Source organism: Diadema antillarum, unplaced genomic scaffold (genome assembly GCF_040938485.1).
Source record: "Diadema antillarum isolate AM-2024a unplaced genomic scaffold, OU_Dant_1.0 scf00000112, whole genome shotgun sequence".
Classification (NCBI taxonomy): domain Eukaryota; kingdom Metazoa; phylum Echinodermata; class Echinoidea; order Diadematoida; family Diadematidae; genus Diadema; species Diadema antillarum.
The window spans coordinates 2,146,826-2,170,043 of record NW_027271001.1 but is presented as its reverse complement, the minus strand read 5'-3'; the positions used below and the strand labels follow the sequence as shown (position 1 = coordinate 2,170,043).

General features: G+C 38.5%; 1 protein-coding gene across 1 annotated transcript; it reads left to right on the top strand.

Moving 5' to 3' along the window:
- Window positions 1-14,917: 14,917 nt before the first annotated feature.
- LOC139719577 (betaine--homocysteine S-methyltransferase 1-like) lies at window positions 14,918-22,799 on the top strand. The gene is made up of 7 exons (XM_071630988.1): window positions 14,918-14,933; window positions 16,584-16,774; window positions 18,270-18,464; window positions 19,148-19,259; window positions 20,618-20,817; window positions 21,503-21,584; window positions 22,516-22,799. The coding sequence occupies exons 1-7, from the start codon at window positions 14,918-14,920 to the stop codon at window positions 22,797-22,799; spliced, it is 1,080 nt and encodes a 359-aa protein (XP_071487089.1).
- Window positions 22,800-23,218: the final 419 nt, after the last annotated feature.

Sequence of the window (23,218 nt, the reverse complement as noted above, 5' to 3'; positions counted from 1 at the left end):
GTTTGCTTAGTTGGTTGTCAGAGAGAGGTATACTTTTGTACCTTGGTGCAGGAGACTGAAAGCCTGAAATTACTGTCTAGACGACATGAGCATAGCGCCCCCAGCGGCAATAGTGATACAGCGATTAAGTGTGATGCCTCGAACTGTCAGGCACATTAAGTACAGGTTAGCTGGGGTCGATCCATCATCTGCAAGCATATTAGTCATCGCTGTGGGGCTGCTATTATTTAAACTCATAATTGTTGGAATTCTCCGTTGGGAGTAATGTTGAAGTTCTCAAATGGCAAAGTGCTAGTGATAATAGTCAACTCTTGATTCAGTTCAATTCAGTTCAGTTCAGTTCAATTCAGTTCAATTCAGTTCAATTCAATTCAATTCAATTCAATTCAATTCAATTCAATTCAATTCAATTCAATTTAGTTCAGACATTTCATCATCTAACAAAAGACTTCCCACAGTTTAAAAAAAAAAGAGAAAAAATTGTCAAATTTGATGCTTCAATAACATTACAATTTTGCACAAGAAAAGACTTCAGATGGCAAGAAGTAAATGAATGAAGGCAAGTTTTATCCTACAGGTGTAAATCGGGTAGCATTATTAGCGAGGTACTCATTGCAATCTTGCTTTTATGATGCATGCAAGCTTGAATGTATGGTGACAGAATTGAGCAATTTGTCTCAGCGAGTTGCAGTACGCTCACATACCTGTGGTATCAGCTAGATTGTACTGTCGTTGCACATTTGCTTGTTCTTGCTTGATATTCCAGCTGCAGTACTTGTCCTTGTGAACTGTCAGCCACCTCCTCATCTATCCTTTGTCCAATTAAAGTCATCAGGTCCTGGGAGAGAGTCGGGTGCCAAATATTATCTCGTCATCACTAAACTGCCAATTCTAATTTTTACTTTATTTTATTATGTTATCTTAGAGAAATATCGTAGAATTGTTTCTACAATCATTCAATCTGCGCAAAATCAGAAAGACTTTACAAGCCATGCCAATTTGTGAGAGAAACACAAACTCCATCCTTTTAAAATGTGTTGCCAATTTAAGAATCAATCACAGAAATCAACATTTCAGAGGCTTTCTAAAATTCTGCAAGGAAACAAGCAATTGCACTTATGTACAACAAAAGGATTAATATATACAGATATACATATAAATATGAATATATATATATATATATATATATATATATATATATCCCTAGTTGGCACCTTAGGGAGACATATTGGGGGAAGTGTCTTCATTAGGGAGACAACTGGTCATTAAGGAGACAATTTTCGTGTCTCCATTGCGTAAACTGCCATTGAACATGTATTAATAAATTTGCATATAAAACAAATGGAAATGTCTTCCAAATGACCCATCTAGGAGTATATATATATATATATATATATTTTTTTTTTTTTTTTTTTTTTTAATCTGCCTTATGGAACAGTAACTCTGAATAGTAAAAATTACACTTTTAAAGATAGAGTGCTAAAACACAGAAATGTGGTTACAGGGATGAGGTGGATTGATAAACGTACAGTAGTAAAAATATGTGTTCATAATATTTATATATGTACCCTGAATTTGCTGGAAGCACAAAGTACTTTTTCTTCTAATTTGTCCCATGACCATCTGTCTTTGCATGACTATCATATTCAAATTCCTGGTTCTCCAATGGACATGTTTCCCCACTCTCTGTTCCCTAACACATTGAAAACCATGAAATCTTTCCCAAGATAGTGAGCATTTAAGACAAAAATCAGGCCAACTCTGGTCTGGATTTTTATCTGCTGCTTCCTATTGAAATGGCCTGGATTCGGCCTGGAAGCTGCTGCTTCCATTTATCTCTTGCCCTGGTAGTTATGTAACGTTGTGGATTGCATCTTGACTACAGCTGTAAGCAGGAAAAAGAAAAAAGAAACAAATTTGCTGCTGTTTCCTAGACTTCCAGCTGGATTGTACAGTATATTTTGGTAGATTGGCCGTGTATACAGAAAGCCAGATTTGCAGATGTCCAACAGTCAACCCACAGATTTGCATGCCCGTGAAGAGAGCTTGCGCTGTAGAATTTATATTGAGTCTTCCAAGTCTGATTGCACTCAATCATTTGAATGCTTGTTTGCATGTACATTGTTTGTCAAAAAATCTCCCTGGGCTGATAGACAAGTGACCTGCATGGTGAATGCTATTAAAGGGATAGTACAGTATTGGTGGAGATGAAAATTGGGCTTTTAAATTTTTGCAAGATACCAAGAAATCACTTATGATATAGAACAGAGCATACCATTTTAAGAGGAATTCAAAGTTTATTTGATGAAAATCGGGTTTGGAATGACTGAAACATCCAAAAACAAAGTAAAAAAAAAGCAATCGTAATAAAGTGTGGGTCCCACACTTTATTAGAATTACTCTTTTTTGGATATCTCAGCCATTTCAAAACCAATTTTCATCAAATAAACGTTGAATTCCTCATAGAATTACATGCTCTTTCATATTTCATAAGAGGTTTCTCATTATCTCACCAAAAAATGCTAGAAACCTGAAATTAGGTCTCAATCAAAACTATACGATCCCTCTAAGGTGTGAGTTTTCTCTTCCACTACCCACCTTGTTTTCTTTCCCTGCCCAATCAGATGATGGGATGACCCTCCCTCCCCCCCCAAAAAAAACAACAACAACAACAAACAAACAAACAAACAAAGAAAAAAAAGAGAAAGAGAAAGATTGGTAACACTCACATAGTATCAACAAAGTAATAAATGTTGACACCATGTGATAAAATATTTATTGTAATGCAAAGTAATATCAAACAATCTCATGAGCTTCGGATGCAGTGTATGCACACAGACTCCAATCAATTGTAGATTTTTTGGTTTATTCAAAAATTGAAATATTAAAAAAAGAAAACAAAGCCCTGAACCATTGCATATTCACTTTAATAGTTGACATCATTTGATATCATATCTTTAGGTTTTAGCCTCATGTACTAGTCCTGATTATAACATTGGTGATGGTTGCAGAACTTTTGTTTTGTAGTATAGATGGGCCAATTAAAATACTGGATCAGTACTGAGTATTTTGTGGGTTGCCATGCATGGACCGTAGACAATCTTTTTTAGTTTTTTTCTGTTGCTCCCTCCAATCACTACTTCTGTGTTCAGATGACGAGCACAATTGTGCATAATTGTGTGTGCACACTTTCGCCTTTGCAGTCATTCTCTCTCTTCTATTTTATCGCTAGCTTGTGTACCCGATATCTAAAACACTCATGCTATATTTAAGTAATGCAATTAATCGTGAATTTTGTGAAATTTATCATAGATGGTCATCTTCAATTCAGTTCTTTTGATTATGTAATTTTCTTCCGCTTTATCTAAATTTTTAGACAGGACAATTGAGTATGTTGTTCTCTACTATCTTATCTAAATATTTCTACAGGATGATTGATTATGTCATTATCTTCTGTTTGATCTAAATCTTTTAAACAGGCGTGGCAGTTTTGGAAGAAGAAGAAAAATCCTGACTCACCGGCTGGGTCCACCGTCTCCCCAACAGCATCAACAACTTCAACATCTTCCACCAAGAAGCCTGGAGACCAGGGAGGATCCAAGACGTGCGTCATCTTGTAGGACTGATCTGATGGGAACGGTGACATACCTGCCGGGGTACTTCCAGAGACCAACAGCTTGCAGAGGATGCGGAGTTTGTGATAGTGACACATGTGATGGCAGGGATGCGATTCTGGCACCGAGTGCTCCAGGAATGCGAAATGCGATGCTGATGGATCTGGCGTTGCAATGGTGAAGACAATGATGTTGGTTAGTAATCGTGGCGACTGTTTTAGGAGTGACTAGAAAAGCACTCGGAGAGGGCAGACCTCCGCCAAGCAGCTCATTTCCACCCATATACACTCATGCCGACAATCGCGATGATAAAGAAGCCTTGTGTTTACCTCATCAGTTTCCTGCTGTGTGGCACCTTGAGGAGAGCATGCGCTTTAGTGTGCGTATGCAAAACTGAAATACGTGCAGCTTGAACTCCCAAGTTCATTGACCCTAATTGCCGAAAGATGAAAAAAAAATTCTTCAAATATCCATAAAAATTTCTGGATCACTACCAAAATTTAATTGTCTGTTGCTTGTATCATGGTCAACTTTTCCTGCAAGTTTTATCCAGATCTGTTCACAACTTTGTGAGTTGTTTTGCAAGCAGACAGATAAACAAACAAGCAAACCAATGCTGGCAAAAAGATAACCTCCTTGACGGAGGCAATGACAGGTATCACCAGATGTTGGTGGTAAATACGGAGGCACGCAGAAGTTGCTGCAGATGAATTTTTGCGTTAGTGAAATTGCGAGACAGAGCTTAATGGAAATTGTGGTTGTCATGGTGACGACAGTGGTGATGACACAGGGATAATGATACAGTGTAACCAAGGAGGTTCGAGAAATGGAGTCACAACAGTATTATTCGCTTTGATCCCATGCTCGAAGCCGCCACTCAAAAATATTTTGAGTATGTATGAAACTGGATCTGCCGCTCAGATGCGAAGACAATTGACTCGTGTCTCATTGCATAATCACCAGCCGCTTTCCAAGGAAGATATGTCTTTGTGATGATAATTACTTTTCGCTATCCCTACTTACAAATGATGGGCGGTAGACAATGGTAAAGGCACGGAGGTGCGCGAATAGAAATTGCTCAAATATTGCTGAAATAGATATCAAAATTACTCGACTGTACATGTCTGTACGCTAATCTGACATATCAATTTATAAAGAACTATACTTGAAGATGATACCATATTAGTTTCATTTGGCGGAAATAAGGAGAAAAGTGATAAAACCGGCTTTCCATGAGGGTAAAATTTAAAACACTTTCACAAAATACAGCTCAGATTTACACTTTTGCACATATTTTGGAACGGAATTGACTTTTGTTTTATATGCTTTATCATTAGGTGAAATTTCTTTGCATTTGATATATAAACGAGCAGCATATACCCGATATTATGTTAACGTTAAAAATGAATCTTCAGATTGCTCAGAAAGATGGTGGCTTCAAGCATTGAACATCAAAGGCACAATAATGCACCTGTGGAATTATTTTGTCCAACCATAGAAAACTGACAGCTGATTGAATAATTATAGTCAGTTGTAACTCCATCTCTCGAACCTCCTTGGTGTAACTGTCATATTCACTGTGGCAATATAATGGCTTGGATGACCAGAGGTGGAGGAAAGACAGGAGATGTCTGTGACTTTCCCGTGTTGTTTTGTCGCTAATTGCAATGGATGATGTAGATATCCAGAGGGGTCACTTGGTGGAAAAGTGGAAAAGTGGAAAATAAGTCACAGCTTATTTGTCAATATGATTTCAAAGACAACTGAATTTAGCCTGTGTTCACAGAAGCATCCATGATGATTGAAATGGGCAGTGAAGGGTATTGGTTGTCCGCATGAGGTGGTAGGTGTGGTCAGTTTGAGGAACTCTGTGGTGTTAAAGAGATTTGCATACTACAGTTGTACACCACATATGTGACCCTGCACCTCAAAACAAACAAAACGTTGCCAGACATGAATTTTTAGGTAAGACCATATTCTGAAAGAGCAGACTTCAAGCTTTAATATGATGTATAACTCGAATCAAATGGACTCTCCTAACCTATCTAAATATTGGAAAGAAAGCACAAACTCAGGAAAAGTGTGAACCGAGAAAAGAGGCTCTGAAGTACAGTGTCTATTCAAGCGCTTATTCTTTACCAAACCGTGCTGGCTGTGCGATGAATGGGACAAAAAACAGGAAGTAAACCACCAGAGTAACAACAATGAAGGAATTATCAGATTAAATTGAAATTAATCATGCCTCATTAACACATTCTGTCCATTATTAATGCCAACTTTCAAAGCAGTAGCACTATCCTTTCAAAAGTTTAAATTAGAGTTGAAAGTGAAGAGTGTGGAGTTGAAAGTGAAGAGTGTGGACAAGGTTTTTCAGAAATGAAAAAGGGATTCTAAAGACACACCTAATCACACTATTCTACCAAAAATTTTTGAGATAAACTGCTTAAAAAAGACACTTTCCTGCCCGTTTTATGATACCAAATTTTAGCATAATGTAAAAGAAGACCCGCTCTTTCAGAAAATATGAAAAAGTCAAGTTTGGCTAGGTTGACCCATTTCACTTATTTTCAGTCCTCACGCAAAATCTGTGTGTGCGACTTTATGTTCGTTTTGAGGTGCACGGTCACATATAGTGATTATGAGCTCATATGAAACACTGTGTTCATGTTATACTTGTTACCAAAGACTTTTCACTCCGGGTACGAACAAATTAAATGGCTTTTCTTCCACTTCAGTAAACCTTTATTTTTAGGCATTAAAAGGTCATAGGTACTTAGACCTCTTTACTGGCATTAGTTGTTGTAGATATGCATAAAGCTTCTCATACATGTTTTTAAATACCTTACATCATACAATGAGAGACCTTGAAGAATCAGTACAAAACAAAAGGCACAGACAAGACTTAAAAATATTGAAGTTACCAGATGTTTCTATTAGCATGATTTTTCTTCTTCCTCAGAACTATTGCTTGGAATGTGGATGGCATTTTTGTGGAGGAATCCACAGCAGTTATTAAAGTAACCTTGTAAAAGAGATATATAATATGACATTATCATCTATATAGGACGTTTGAGCGGTGCATTAAAAACGCGTATTGTCCGCTCAATTTTTACAGTTCAATATCAGAGCATATTGAAGGAAACACATAGGCCAACATATTAATTCCCAATAGGTTAACATTGTTACTGGCTGTTCAAGATCACACCATATTCTGTCTCGTCTGTTGCTCGAGCGAGCGCTTGCTGAGTGCGCAAACGCTTGCTACTAGTGCGCGTCATTTTTGTTACAATTCACAAGCGCGCAAACATCTTGCTTCATATGCAGTTTTAGGGGCTTCCCCTTTTCAGCGCTGGGATGTGACTGCCGAGTTAACTTCAGAGACGGGTATAAAAGCCCGGTATTTTTGTGCAGTTTATGCTTGCTCTACTCGATTGTAGATGGTAATAATTATATTGGATGGCATTAATTCATGAAATACCAGAGAATATTGCACTAGTTAGGGTCAATATTGCACTCATCTTTGGTTCATGCAATATTGACCCTAACTCGTGCAATATTCCCTAGGTGGTATCCCATTCATAGCCATCCAATATGATATAATCAAAGCACTGCAAAGGTTTGTTTTAGCCCTATGGTGTAGTGTACAGGTATGAAAACAAAGTACTAATTGTCTAAAGTGTATGAGAGATTCTGAATTTTAAGATCCACATCATGTTCTTTTGTTTGTGTCTGGACTGCAAGCAGGGTTAACAATGTAGAATGGAGAGAGAATACATCTGTCTTACATCATTCAGACAGATATGATTCAGTAATGTTTAGAGCAAGAGAAAGAAAGGAGACCTGTGGTCCAGATGTCTATGAATAACTGGTCAATTAAGTTATGTTAGCCGAAGGTTTTACCAAGGCCAGTTGTGATATCCGTCCAATCTGTATTATTTATTGTTTCTAATCTATTTGCGTGTTTGTGCGTGTGTGTCAATTCTTGATTTCTTTTATAATCAGATATTGGAAATAGAATCTCACTAGTCTGTACATAGAGAAGCGAAGTTGTACATAATGTTTTGTGTAAAGTGATTAGACCTGTGTATTTATGCTGCTTTTGGGAAGAAGGATGGAGAGCCATCAACACTCATACTGCAAAACGCTTCAGTAGGTACTAGCATGATGTTGCCAATTTGAGTAATGATTTTAGATAATTGCTTGATCTTGCCTTGATGAAAAGACAATTCTTATGATGTTTTGTCTTGTTCTGATTTTTAGTGTTTGTAAGTTTGTAGCCACTTATATATCAGCTGAATTTTCCATGCCTTTTTTTTCTCTCACTTTTTCAAAACAAATGAATGACAATATCTGGTAACCTTGAAAATACGCAACTCTTCTCGCCTATTTGATATAAGTATTTACGAAAGTATTGTAGCTGCTTCATATTGATGCGTAGCTGAGTTGGTTTGTTCGTTTTTGCTTTGTTTTTGTTTTTGTTTTGTTTTTTGCTCAAGTTTTGGTAGAATTTTGCCGCAGAAATTATCATTTTGTCATTAAGTGGCACCTCTGAATTTCATTGTGTAGCTTACATTGGAAAAACGATTGGGGTGAACTGGTTAAAATTCACCAGATATGCACAAAATCACAAAGAAATCTACAAAATTGGCCATTGTCATAGATACAAAGTCTGTATATCCCGCAACAAAGACAAACCCTTATATTTATGAGCAGCAAACAATTTACATGAGAGAGAATCATTAATAATAAGACCACGTGTAATATCAAAAATAAATGCTTGAATTTATAACCAAAAGGTACAGTTCACATGCTTATTTCTTTTCGAGTAGAATAATTTTTTTACTTAGTCTGTTTTTCTACTTGTGCGAGGTCTACTAATGCAAGGTTGACTGTATTTTACATTTGCTGCATGGTAACGCAAAGTCCTGAGGATGTCTCAAGAGAGGTGGTAAAGAAAATTCTGTCTCCAGTGCAGGCTTATATGCTTGTATTATTGGGGTATTCCCATGAGATCGACATCCACGAAAATAAGCCAACGAGTTCGACATTGAATAAAGGACCACGAGTCCTACAACCCATGGGTCCATACAGCCCATGAGTCAACACTAGGCAAGTAAGGCCCATGAGTCCGACACTAGGCAAACAAGGCCCACAAGTTCTACACTAGACAAACAACTTTAAGGCCCACAAGTTCGACACTAAGCAAAAAAGGCCCATGAGTCCGACACTAGGCCAGCAAGGCCCACGAATTTGACACTAAGCAAAAAAGCCCATGAGTTTGACACTACGTACGTGTAGGTGAAAACGACCCACGAGTTCAACATTACACCATGGGGCTTAATGTCTCGAACTTGTTGGCCTTGTTGAAGTGGACAGTTTACTACTGGTAATGTATGCATATTCAAATTGTGTTGACAACATCCACAATGGAAGTCATTTTTTACTTATTATATGGAACACTTGTCGGAGGCTTGCCCGGCATGGAAGTAATTAGCTTACTTCATGATAGCTGTTGTAATGATGGTGAATTTCTTACATTCTGGTTATTATTTTCTGAAAGGTGGGTCCGGGGAGGAGAGGGTTCGTCTACTTTCTTGAATTTTCTTTGTATTTATTTCTGTGGAAAGATGACCGTGTATCAGCAAGCCGGTATAACTTGTGTCAGTATAGTTCTCTCACAATGCACACGCCTGTATGGTAAAGTACCATTGTGAAAAATTAATGCTTACTTATTCAAGTTGTACATGTGCTGTGTTGGTGCCTATTCTAAGATTATGTACCTGTGCTGCCTGTGGAGTCAAGCTCCCCGTCATTTACTGACACACATACATATTATCCAAACATGACATTTATATGTTTGAATGTATGTAAATTTATCAAGTTATTGAGACAAAACATTAAACAACAACAACAACAACAACAACAGCAAATCATATGTCCACTTGTTCAGTCGTGTCATGAATGTGTATCGATGGATGGGCTCCCTGTTGCATGTCATGGCGCTGATGACAAATTTCGTGTGAGAATATTTTTAGTCTTTATCAAAATATCCTGCGCTGCAGAAACTTCGAGCTATGAAATCTAAGGCCGGAATTCATGAATGAAATGAAACCATGGTTTAAACCATGGACAAAAACCATGGAGCGCCAAGTGTCGCATGGAATATTTCGTTACGAAATCAGTCATTTCGTCAATGAAATGATTATTTTGTAACGAAATGACAACATTTTGTACCTAAATGAACACTTCGTCCACGAAATGATAATTTCGTTAACGAAACGGTCATTTTGTCGACGAAATGAGCAATTTTGTAATGAAATATTCCGTGCGACACTTACTGCTCCGTGGTTTCATTTGTACGGCACCTTCGTGAATTTGGACCAATCTAGCAGGGGTAGAAATACTCTTTGGAACCTACAACATAAAGGCGTAAGGAAGATTATACAGTGGAAACACGGTATAACAAGATCCTTGGGACCAAGACAATTTATTCTTTATATCAGGTATTTTGTTATTGATCAGTAGTCAATAGAAAATACAAAACAAAAGAAAATTAATTCATTGGGACCGGAAATATTAATTTGTTATATCAGATATTTCGTTATACCAGATCTCATTAAATCGAGTTTCCACTGTAAAAAGTGTCTTATACAAGTATTTCAAACTCTTAGAATGGAACATTGTTTTTATGTGGACCTTGTTCGTCAGCGAAGAGGTATGTATGGAGGTGTATCCTATTACCGAACGATTTTTATTTAATTTCTCCAGACGGCCAACATTATGCTTCAATTTAGTTTAAGATCTCCCAGAAGATAATTAAAATTCTGATAAATTTAGCTGTATCAGTATTATTTGAAAACTAAGCCACGCACTTAACAAAATCTGTATTTCAAATAACCCTTCCACAAAAACCGTGTCCTTTTACCGACGCAAATTGTATTGTATTTACCGAACATGCCCCCTCTGTATGGGGAAATTTAGGCATTGCATTTTCGGTCAATGTTATTAACGCAGAATAACAAACATCAACATTTCAGCGATTATTACAAAAATTTTCTGTTTTTTGCTGCAGTTTAGCAATTTTCTGCACCGGCCTCCCTTGTGAGATAACAGCGCGTGCGTAGTGCAATGGATGCGCGCATATACGAGTTGTTTTAACGGGCTTCCATTGAAAATGTACGCGTTCGGTAATAGGATACTGTTCGGTAATAGGATACCTGCCTATACATATAGTACCACTCTCTCTATGTGCGTTTGTCCTCTTATCCAAACATTTATAGTCATAATTGCATGTGTACCGTTTTAAAGTGGCATGCGTTAAAATGCAAACATGTACACTTGTACATGCAATACACTCAGTGGCGTATCTGGGGAAAACGGCGCCTGGGGCAAGCGCGAAAATTGCGCCCCTAATTTCTGAAAAAGTGTTCCACCCCAACCCCATCCCAGTAGGGACTTTAAACACAGTCCACATGATGTACTTTTTCAAGCACTTAAAAGGCGTCTTTTTGAAAAAAATTTTGTATTTCAGCTAACAAAACATGGAATTCTTGTCATTTTTGCTTATTAAATCTTACAATTCTAATCAAGATATAGTGACGACGATAACGATTTACACCAACAAACTGAGGACTTTAAAAAATACTCTAAAATAGTAAGCGCGAGTGAGCCGAAATTTGTATATTTCCGCGGCATCATCACGATTTGTTCTTAACTCTTTTTTTATAAATTTTGGCGAGCGAGCGCAGCGAGCGAGCCGAAAATTGTTGTATTTCAGCTAACAAAACATGGAATTCTTGTCATTTTTTGCTTATTAAATCTTACAATTCTAATAAAGATATAGTGACGACGATAACGATTTATACCAACAAACTGAGGACTTTAAAAAATACTCTAAATTAGTACGCGCGAGTGAGTCGAAATTTGTATATTTCTGCGTCATCATCACGTTTTGTTCTTATGTCTTTTTGGGGGATAAATTTTGGCGAGCGAGCGCAGCGAGCGAGCCGAAAAACTTTGTATTTCAGCTTACAAAACATGAAATTCTTGTCATTTTTTGCTTATTAATCTTACAATTCTTACATAGTGACGACCTTATAGATAACTATTTATACCAACAAACTGAGGACTTTAAAAAATACTCTAAATTAGTACGAGCGAGTGAGCCGAAATTTGTATACATCCGCGTCATCATCACGTTTTGTTCTTATCTTGTTTGATTTGGTTTTTTTTTTTTGCGCCCCCACCCCCCCCCCCCGTATGTTCGAAACCGTTGGCGCCTTCTTTTGATCCAATTGGCGATCGCTTCAGAACGAAAGAAATGGCAGCCGCTGCTCCGTGAAACATTTTGCCTGCTAAATATAAAGTGACATGTGTGAACACAATAGACATTGTCATTTTGTCCATGTCATCATCACGTTTTGTTCTTACCTTCTTTTTTTATATAAATTTTGGCGAGCGAGCGCATCGAGCGAGCCGAAAATTTTTGTACTTCAGCTTACTTTATGGAATTCTTGTGTGAACACAATAAACATTGTCATTTTGTCGGCGGCATCACGTTTTTTTTTTTTTGTCCTGTTTGATTTGGTTTTCTGCCCCCCCCCCCCTTTTCCCGGGGAGTGGCGCCCGGGGCACGTGCCCCCTTGCCCCCCCCCCCCCCCCCCCTAGATACGCCACTGAATACACCGGCACGTACATACCACCGACATCTCCCTTTCCCGATGAATTGCTTTTGCTCGATGTTAAACTGAGCGGTAATGTGATGTTTTGTACGCCACAGGTGACTCCCATTACATGTGTAACAAAATCCTCGGAACCGGCAGTTTTCTTTCGTTAAACATAGGAATTTCGTTATAACCGAACGAAATAAGTGTATAGTTATTGTAATGATTATGGATAAAGGTTTGGGGACCTGAATTTTTGAAATTTTGTTATAACCGAGCAAATACCGGTACAGAATATGATGAAACACGCAAAACATGCACTCACTGTAATAAGATACTAGTCATACCCTGAAAATTAATGAGAAATCCGGTGCTATCTCTTAATTACTATTGTTTGTACTTTCATGCTTGCGTTGAAAACACGTGTGTGCAGGAAGAGTGATGGGTTGGATTGGTTCACAGTTTGTTATTTTGAAGATCCGTTTTTCCGAAAGTTTTATAAGGTATGTAATTCCGAAACTTCAAAATTCCGAAAGTGAAATAAGGTTAGCAATACTTTATTCCGAAGGCTCGTTAATCCGTAAATGAAGTAAGATGCGGTGTTGGTAAGATTCCTGAATAAATGCATTTAAAAGGTTCGTTACTCCGAAGGTTTATTAATCCGAGAATGATTTAAGTTTGTAATCCAGAAGGCTTGTTTCAGTATAATATTGATTTTTGTTCACTTTCGGATTGACTAACCTTGTTTCATTTTTCCCATTAACGCTCTTTCGAAATGATGAAGTTTCCCATATGGAACACATTTTTCTTTTGTTTCTTTGTCAATTGAATCGGAGCTCGGAAATGGTTTTGTCATAACGACAATTTCACTCTAACCGTGCTCGTTGCAAGCGAATTTATTCGATTTTGGACCTGGATGTGTAATTCGTTGGAACGGAATTTCCTAAATAGCAGTGTTTGTTGTAACCGGAGTGTACTGTAACATTAAACATGAAGATAGTGTAAGCCCAGTTGAACAATTTATAAGCAGTTTATGACGTCTTAAGACCAATTGACCATGCACTTTATAACCAGTTTACGACGTCATTATAACATTAAACATAGATAATGTAAGATCAATAGTAGTTGACCAGTTTAAAACCAGTTTATGACGTCTTTATACACGTAACTTTAGCCATACATAGAGTAAGATTAGTTGATCAGTTTATAGTTTATGACGCCTTTATAGTGTAAGGTCAGTTGAACAGTTTTTAACCAGTTTATGACATCTTTATAACACAACATATAGATAGTAGGGCCTACAAAAATAAGGAGGTTCAAGAGAGGGAGTCATTTTGACGGACATGCCTTTTAAACTCAACTGTCATTAAATAAACACCAATGATGTGGAGCAGCAAACCCGTAAACATGACAAATTTCGCGTCACAAAATTGGTAATTACTGAAGTAGACACTTGTTCATACACATATGACGTTTCTTAATAATAAGGTATTGACATAATTACAATCACATTCACCCTTATATTGTCCAAGTTTTTACTCTGAAACAGTGTGAAAAAATGACACACACACACACACAAATAGATTCAAAATCACGTTCAACATGCCAAAATATTTGCTTTCTCTTCTAAAGTACGTACATTTCGCAAATGGAATTGCTGGAGCGACGATTTCCCAATGTCCGTCTTCCATAATAAATTATGATGTTATGGTTTTTTGAGCTCAAGCGGCCGTACCATTGAAATCAAAAGTGAGCCGTACACACACATTAGAGTCCGAGTTGTGATTCGAGACTTTTTTTTTAACTGGAATTCATGTCCTGATTAGAAATTGAAGTCATGATTCTTATAATAAACATTCTAGTCTGTAGGATTTTTTTTTCCTCACTATAGAATATCATTTGCTTTCATACAGTTATAAGATTGTGATATAACTTTATGATAACTCTATGCGTTCGCGCCACCTCGGGCTGCTGTGCACTTTCTCCTTCGGCTTTGATCGTCTCATATTCGCCTTCCGGTCGAGAATGATTTATGTTTTGGGGTTTGTTCTTTGATTTTGGCGTCGTTTTGTGTGTGTGTGTGTGTGTGTGTGTGTGTGTGTGTGTGTGTGTGTGTGTGTGCATGTGTGAGGCGTGAGGAAAAAAAAAAGCTCGTCAGGCTTGATTGTCACGCCTGATGCGTGAGACTTGGTAGGTCTGCATAATTGCTTTGGGCGAGATAACAAAATCAGGTCACAGTCATACACTGACCCTGACCCGACTTTGTTTGCGCACTTTAGTGCCTTAGTGGGCTTTTCTCTTGAAAACAATTTAGCTGCTTACTATAGTCGTGATAGTGAAGTAAATACACCCGTAATATACATCGGTCTATAACCCAGGGTCTTTGCATGGAATTCAGTTGTCGCATTCCAGGGAACAGCATACAATTGCATGCAGCAACGCTCAACGATTTCTGATGAGCGTATAGTAGAACACGGCGAAAACGCAGCAACTTGCCGAAACGAGTGAAATTCGCTTCTTTTTATTTGTAACTTTCTCCCACTTTGCGTCAGTTCGGCGTCAGAAGTGTATCGCTTGCGGATTTACAGCCAGTGACAGCTGACACATATCTTTTACACGACTATCCTGCACGTTGGGAAAATGCCGAAATCAAAAGGTGAGAGTTAACAGTATTTCCATACACTTTGTATGGGATCACTTGTATTGTCTCTTGTTTGAGAGCTGAACAGGCTGTTTTCCTCTTCAATTCGGTTTGAGTACTGTTTTCTTTTAATGGTAATTTCTAACTGGGGGCTGCATGCAAGTATGCCTAACAAAAGATGATTTATTTACTGACATAGCAACGCACCTGGCCCATGGCATAACTCACAGATAGTGTTTTTGTTCTTCTTTGGAAGCCCCCAGTTATGGCTGCCACAAGTTACAGTGCTTGGGGGGGGGGGGGGGGGGGGCATTTCATGGAGCAGTTTGGTCGGATATTTTTCTGACAAACTGTTACAAGCTACAGAAATCCTTGCATCTGATTGGCTGAGAACAAATTTGTCCGACAACTTTGTAGGACAAAATGCTGCATGAAATGCCCCCCTGAAGTCGGATTCCTCTATACTGTCTTTCTGTGGATGAGCAGGGAGGTGGACCCACCTCCCTGGGAGGAGTTCCTTCGTCGTTCTATTTCGTCTTCGTTAAATCCCCTTCTCTTAATTCTTCGAGCGACTTCATTTTCCTGTTCTTTCTTTACTTGCATAATTTCACTAAATGTACTACAGTACAATGGTCTCAAAGGGTTGGGGAGAGAAAGGGGAATGGGGCAATAATAACCCTAATCGTTGCTCTTTTTTTATAAAGGAAAATTTCCGCTACCCTTAAGCATGTTAAGAGTGTTTTCAAGCTGTTTGTGCGTCACGTATTATGTGCACTTTGGCACGTTCATAATAATGCGTTTCTGGAAAACAGAAATCAACTCAAAATCAACATCGTATCTTCCCTTTCTTCATGTACTTTACCAACGTGTTTCGGCTTTTAGCATGATGTTAAGCAAGGTTAATCATGACGCCCACTTCTCTTGGTTCTGTTGATATAAGGCCTATGTGAAAGCTGTGTTCATGAATGGCAAGTGAAAAGGTTGTCACGGATCGTCGATTTATAGACAATAGATGGATATAGTAAGATTATTTTAGCTGTATTTTAAGTGAGACAGACGCAAAAGAACAATTCAGGGATCAGATATAAGAGAACATGCGACAATAATTTTATGAAGAATTTAAAGGTAACAATCTTAGCGATTGTTATTACATTAGGTTTGTGCTATTTAGCAGCGTTTATTAGGCTTTAAAAAGCATGTCCAGAGCACCCTCACGATTTGAATTTGCATGTGATCTTGTCATGCTGAGGCCTATTACGTTATATAATGCTCGTTACAGCATCAACATGGTAAATTTAATGGAATCACAATGCATGACTCGAGAGGGCTATACGCATAATAAATGAAGAGTTCATTTGCAAAAGGGGCTATATACACTCTTAGTACTTTGGAGAAAAACTGGTTTGTTTGTGAGAATTTGTACACATGTGTATGGAAAATCCAAATCTAATTTTGCGATAATTTCTATTCAAACGGTTGTTTGGAGTTGAAATTTTCAGTGCAATTAACTCAAATGGAATTCTGTGCGGTGATGCTAATAACTAAATTTTCATCAAAAATGGATCTAGCCCCTTTTGCAAATGAGCTCTTCAAATACATGTATAGGAGATAGTTATGACGCAATATAGTGTCACACAAAACAGAAAGTCTTTCATGAACATCCAGGTTTACTCGAGCGAATCAGTGAGGGTGAAACCGTTATCTGCGCGGAGGGATACATCTTCGCCTTCGAACGCCTCGGCTATCTTAAAGCGGGACCTTTCACCCCAGAAGTTGTTGTTGACCATCCCGAACTGGTGAAACAAATGTACACGGACTTCGTCAGAGCCGGAAGTGACGTCGTACAGGCATTTACGGTATCGATAGATATAATTAACCGTTTCTTGATAGTACTATTGTGAACAAAGAAAGATTTTTTATATATATATATATATATAAAGTATACCTGTAGGCCTCGTTTTATGTTGACACGTTTTGATTCGATATCTTATTTGTAAATTCCTGATAAGTTAATAGCCCTAGTGACGTCGAAATCGCAGTCCATTAAGGACCAACATTTTTCATTATGATACCGATACCCTGTCGAATCCAAAACTGCAATATTCACTGTGCTAATTATCGAACATCATGACCACTGCACAGGTCTAAGAACAATGTACAGTTTTGATGCAGGCTTCGCTATTTCCTCGTTAAGTTTGTGTCGATCCCCTTGAAGATTACAGAGACATGAATGGAACACTGTAAAAACATCGGTGTCAGATTTAACACCATGGGTGTTAAATCTAACACCGATCAAACTTCAATAGAGGACCACACCCACAGGTGTAGAAAATGCACTGTAATGGTGTTGAAAAGTGTTCACCTGACACTTCGTGGTGTTAATTTGACACTGTACCTGGTGTTATTTTGACACTGTACTGGTGTTAATTAAAAAATGACACCACATGGTGTTGATTTGATATTTGTTGGTGTTAATATCAATGGTTTAACACCCGTCCAGCTTCAATAAGAGACCACACTAGCTGGTGTTACTGTGGTGTAAATTTATTTTCACATTTTTTCAAAAATCTAGTATTTTAATGTAAAATTCTTGATCGTCTTGTTTAAATTAAAAATCAACAAGAAGTGCAGTTACTAAGAAACTCTTCAAAAAACAGTTTTATATTTGGAAATGACACCCGGAGGTGTTAATTTAACACCATAAATGAGCACCGAAAATTTAACACCAGCTCGGTGTTCATTATTTAACACCGGACTTTTTGTAGTGAAGGAACTTGAGCGCTTAAGGGGTTGAAATGATATAATTGATTATGAAATAGAATGATCTTCCCCAGTGTTGTCTCATGACATCAAACGTCACAGAAAAATCTAGGCCTATGTTTGGCCCTTAGAAAGTATATCAATGATGAGTAATTACCGTGTATTGTTTTTACACGACATTCTTCACAAAAGCAGAAGGGTCTGGCAATGAGCGATTCATTACAATACGTAAAACTGTATATCACAATGTATAATACTCCCGTCCGGTGTTCCATGTTACGTGTGGTACGAGTATTCGTTGAACACATATACATTTATATGACATTTGTTTGCGAGATTCCTATATGCCCCTTGGAGGAAACCTTATAAACCACGCAGACGACAAACCCATTTATAGTAATCACAATTACATCTTTAGTGCTTCTGTCAAGAATAACCTTTGTCAGTCTGAAATCCATGTGCTAGCATTAATACGGTGGACTTTGGATATTGATGCGTCTTGTGTGTTCTGTTCACAATCATCTGATACAGATACTGTCATTATCGTGTCATACTCGCATTATTAATTTATCCCCCCCCCCCCCCCCAAAGTACTATGGAAATCGCCACAAGCTGGGCGTCGTGGGCCGGGCCGAAGAGCTCGAACGTCAGAACCGCCTTGCTCTGCAGATGGCCCGAGAAGTCGCCGACTCGACAGGAACGCTCATGTGTGGCGACATTTGCAACACGTTCGTCTACCAACCCGGCAACGAGGGCGCCATTCAAGAAACAAAGGACATGTTCAGGGTATACTCACCTCAAAGATTAGAGTAAATAATAGTATCATAATATCATTATAGCGCAATTCAACAACAAATGGGTTCTAAAAGTGTTTTACATGAAAAAAGGGATACATATTGAGTCTAAATTGAAATGTCAGAAGTACAATTACAAGCTCATCGCAATTGAACAATTCAACAAGAAATAGGTTCTGAAAGCGCTTTACATGAAAAAGGATAATACATATTGTATTGAAATTCAAAAAAGAGAAGTGCAATTGCAAGCTGATTACAATTAGGCTACAACAACATCTGGATAATAATATACTGAAGAAAAAGCTAGAAATAAAGTCATGGTCTGTAAAGTGATCTATCGCAGTGCGAATGCATTTCATTTTCAAATTTCCATCAGTAAATGGCGAAAGATCGAACAAACAAGAGTTAACAGATGCCTCAGATAAAACCAGATAAAATAATTGTTATGTCCAGCACTGCAACTTTAATAGTATGCGAACTAGGTATAAGGTGACGTTGTCGTCATATCGTCACCGCACAGCTCTCCAATTTCCCATGTCCCCTACTTCATTAATCACCTCATTACACTTTCTCATTAATCCTCTCAACATGAAATCTGTAAGGTAACATTTATACATCGACTTTTTTTTGGCTGTTTCTGTTAAACAAATCTCGTTATGCTGTTACTTATGTCAGGAGCAAATTGAGTGGGCCGTTGACGAAGGGGCGGACTTTATCGTCGGAGAAACTTTCGATCACTGCGGCGAGGCGGTGTTGGCGGCTCAAGTCGTGAAGGAATACGGCAGAGGTAAGTAATTCGCCCATGAAACCGTTTTGTAAGGACTGTAAGTTAAAGATTCAGTACCTCCAGTGACATTAAATAAAACAGACCCATGTTGCTAGCAGTGACTAGTTATAGGCAGTAAGCAAAACGGGCCCATGAGCTAGACACTTGGCAAACAACAACAAACAAAAACAAACAAAAACAAACACACCCATAAACTCAACACCACCACCACCAACAACAACAACCAAAACGGTCTACGAACTCGATACTTGGCAAAAAGAATATATATATATATATATATATATATATATATATACACGTATATATGTCCACGAACTCGACACTACGTACAATAAACCCCGTGATGTAATGTCGAGCTCGGGGCCTTGTTTGCCTATAGTGCTAGTGTGCCTTATTTGCCGACTGTCTAGCTCGTGGGCCTTGCTCATTAACAGAGTCTAGCTCGTGGGCTGTATATGACTCTTGAGCTGTATATGACTAGTGGGTGTCGTGCTCGTGAAGGGCGCCCATTTTAATATACAGCCTCTATGGGCCTTCTTTATTACGAGAAGGCGTGAAGACGACTTCTCAGAACTCACCTAGACTCTTTCTTTGAGAGACGAATATGGAAAGACATTCTTTTAAACCTCACTATGGTACTAAGGAGTCTCTTGTCTTAAACAAGACGCCTAGACAAGCAGTGTGCGAAAGTCGCCGTCGTCCGAGAGAAGGTACCGAGGCGAGTCTTATCAAATATCCTCTTGACACGGTCAGGCTTTCGTACAGCAGCAGGCGCAGCGGCTGTACTATGGAAGTGTTAATCAGACTCCTGCGGCTATTTCTTCTGAGCCGAACTGTCGTTGATGATAATTTGACAAATAACGTAAAAAATTGCAGCATATTTTGAGTGGTGAGATTTTCTCAGAATCCTGTTGTAGTTTAACAATATAAACTGATACACATCGAATAATTGCGTGTTCGTAATCGCCCTGGATACGAAAAAACAAAAACAAGGTGTTCTCTTTTTTGTCTAATTTTTGCCGATGGTTTGTGAAGGCCTTTGTTAAGTCACATATCCACGTATACAGGCTTGATATTACGAGCGACCTTTTCGTCGAACCTGCGTGAACTTAAGCCTCGTCTTCATTATAATTCTAGCTAGTATTGAGCAACCTTTTTTTTCTTTTTTTCTCTTTTTTTTTTAAACAGGAATGGCTCTCTTTCTCTCCTTGATCCAGCACATGCAAGACGTCTTTTTGAAGGGGTGAATAGTACCATCCGAAATATGGTTATCATGGGGGATTTAAGAATGTGCTTAAAAATGATTTCAGCTTGGAAACCACTGGTAATTTAAGGGCCTCCGGCAAATTATTCCTCAGGTGTACCCGCCGTCATCACACTAGCTTCACATCTCACGAAAACGAGTGACGGCAAACCGTGTACCGTCGACGGTGTCGAATTCAACGATGCCCTGAGGCAGCTAGAAGCCGCAGGGGCTGACGTGGTCGGCTACAACTGCACGAGGGGACCTGGGCCAGTGATGACGCTTGTGGAGAGCGCTATAGAGGCGGGAATTAAGGTTTGAAAGCGTTCCACTTGACAAGAGTTTTAACGATAATAAAACACTGACGTAAACTATTACTGCCGAGGATCAATATCACTTACAAGCTTGGCGTACATATTATTATGGACATCATTGGCTACAGAACCACTTGGGAGAGAGCGTCGCGATCCTCCAACCCCCATGCATTTGAGTAGACAGAAGCGTGAAAATCCGAAAAACTATTCAACATTCATTTCACTGAAAAACTGGTCTCAGACAAGTTTTCTACCACTAAGAGGGCGACGGTAAGGGGGTGAAAGGCTTTACCCATGTTGGAGACGAATGCCCCCCCCCCTCCATTATTTTTAGATGTTGCTCTAGGCTGAAAAGATTAGATAAAATGTGTACCGTTCATGAACCTGTTTGAAGACGCTGTCGAGCCTGCCGTCATAATTATGATGCTTTTCTACCTTGTTAAATAATAACGATTAATAACAGTATACAATACATGCATACATGTATTCCATCCATTGCATATGATAATGATGATCTATGAACATAAATTTGTTAAAGGCCTTTGCAACGATTGTGATTGATTGCAGTAATATGGCCGACACATTTGTTGTAAAATAAACTGTTGAATGAATGTTGGGAGCATATTTCCTTGGTCACATATCCATGAATCAAACTCTGTGCAAAAATCATGTCTGTATTGATCAAGACACCTCTAGCCGCCCTGCCTGTGACGTACCGAACTACCGAGGAGCACCCGTCCTTCTTGTCCATTCCTGATCCAGTGAGAGGTGAGGGCGCTATATCAAAGTTGCCGCCAGAGTCCTTTATGACACATAAGTCCGTATCTCAATTCGAAGTAAATGACAAGCATGTGAATGTATACATTTAACGGTGTTATATGATTAGTTCGTCAGAAGTCTCTATTTCAAAAGAATCAGAGATAAACCTACTTGTATCAGGGGTATTTTATCGACATGTACACATTACTTCGGCCTGCATGGTATATGGTTCTGAAAGGTAATATTGATTCCTATGTTTTGGTAAAATAAGGTAGTTAAAGGGGCATTCCACACGATTTTCATAATTTCACATCATAGAATACATAAACCAACAGCTCCATGTATGGATTTGTGGAATATATCGTGGTCCTTGAGCAGAGAAATCAACATTCTAAGAACCTAAAACCACTTACACTGACCAATGTTGATGACATAGGAGCCTCACATATCTCAGAAATATGTGTCATACCATCACAATACAACGGGCTTAACAAGTTCACCTATAAATGTAGAATTTATTCATGCTTTCTTCTTTTGTGCTGCTTCCATGAGCCCCTAAGATACTCATGCATTCTTTTGGTAAGGCTGCCATGTTATCATCCTTGTTCGTTGTGATTTGCTATGAATTTTGAAAACATTCTTAAATATTCCTCGATCATCTCAATCACTATAAATTTTGAAACTCTGTACTAAATACACCCGATTTATAGTTATTAGTATTTAAAAATGTGAAAATCTCTAAAAAATCATCCGGAAGTCTCCTTTAAGCCGCTTTGTCGATGTTGACGGAATGATGTGGTCCTATGCATTCTCCATGAAGATCGTTCAGATACTGATGAGTGATGACAAATTTTTCTAGATTTCCCATGTTCAGGGGGCGGGAATTCAGCTGAAATTCTTTTTTTTTTTTTTTTTTTTTTTCAACCAATTTTCGCCGCAGGAAACATTGTATTTCCGGTGGACCTCGACTGTCTGCTGTGCTCGAGGAGCGACATCGTGGAGTTCGGCCAACGCTGCGCCAAACTCAAAATCCCCTACGTGGGACTGTGCTGTGGTAACTCGCCGCACTACACGCGGGTGTTGGCCGAAACGCTGGGTCGGACCACCAAAGCGTCTCGCTTCTCTCCCGACATGTCTCTGCATGGTTTCTACGGCACCAACAAAAACAAGCTCAACGACTATTACAGCGAAAACAATAGTCTGTATGCTTCCTACAAGAAGTAGTGCTCTCTGTAGATAAATTGGTTTCGCGTGTAGACTAGAACTGTGATGATAACCGTCCAGTAGAAGTACACTAGAGATAATTACATGTATACGCCTGTTTACTTATATCCACGTTATGATTAAACCATGGCTCGACACTAACTTTTTTGTTTGGTGGCCCGATGGGGCCACCAAAATCCTAAATTTCAAATTTTTGGTGGCCCGAGAGAAAAATTTGGTGTCGCGAAAAAAAAACAATAAAAAACATTAAAAGTCCTTTTTTTTAAATGAGTCAAATGTTTAAGATTTATGATAGTAGGAATTAGAAGTTGGACATATCTACTCATAAATAAACTTCAACAAACTTGCAACACTCACTCTCAGGCATTCATTCAGTCCTTTTCATCCATCCTTTGAACAAATTTAACTGCTAATTTCCG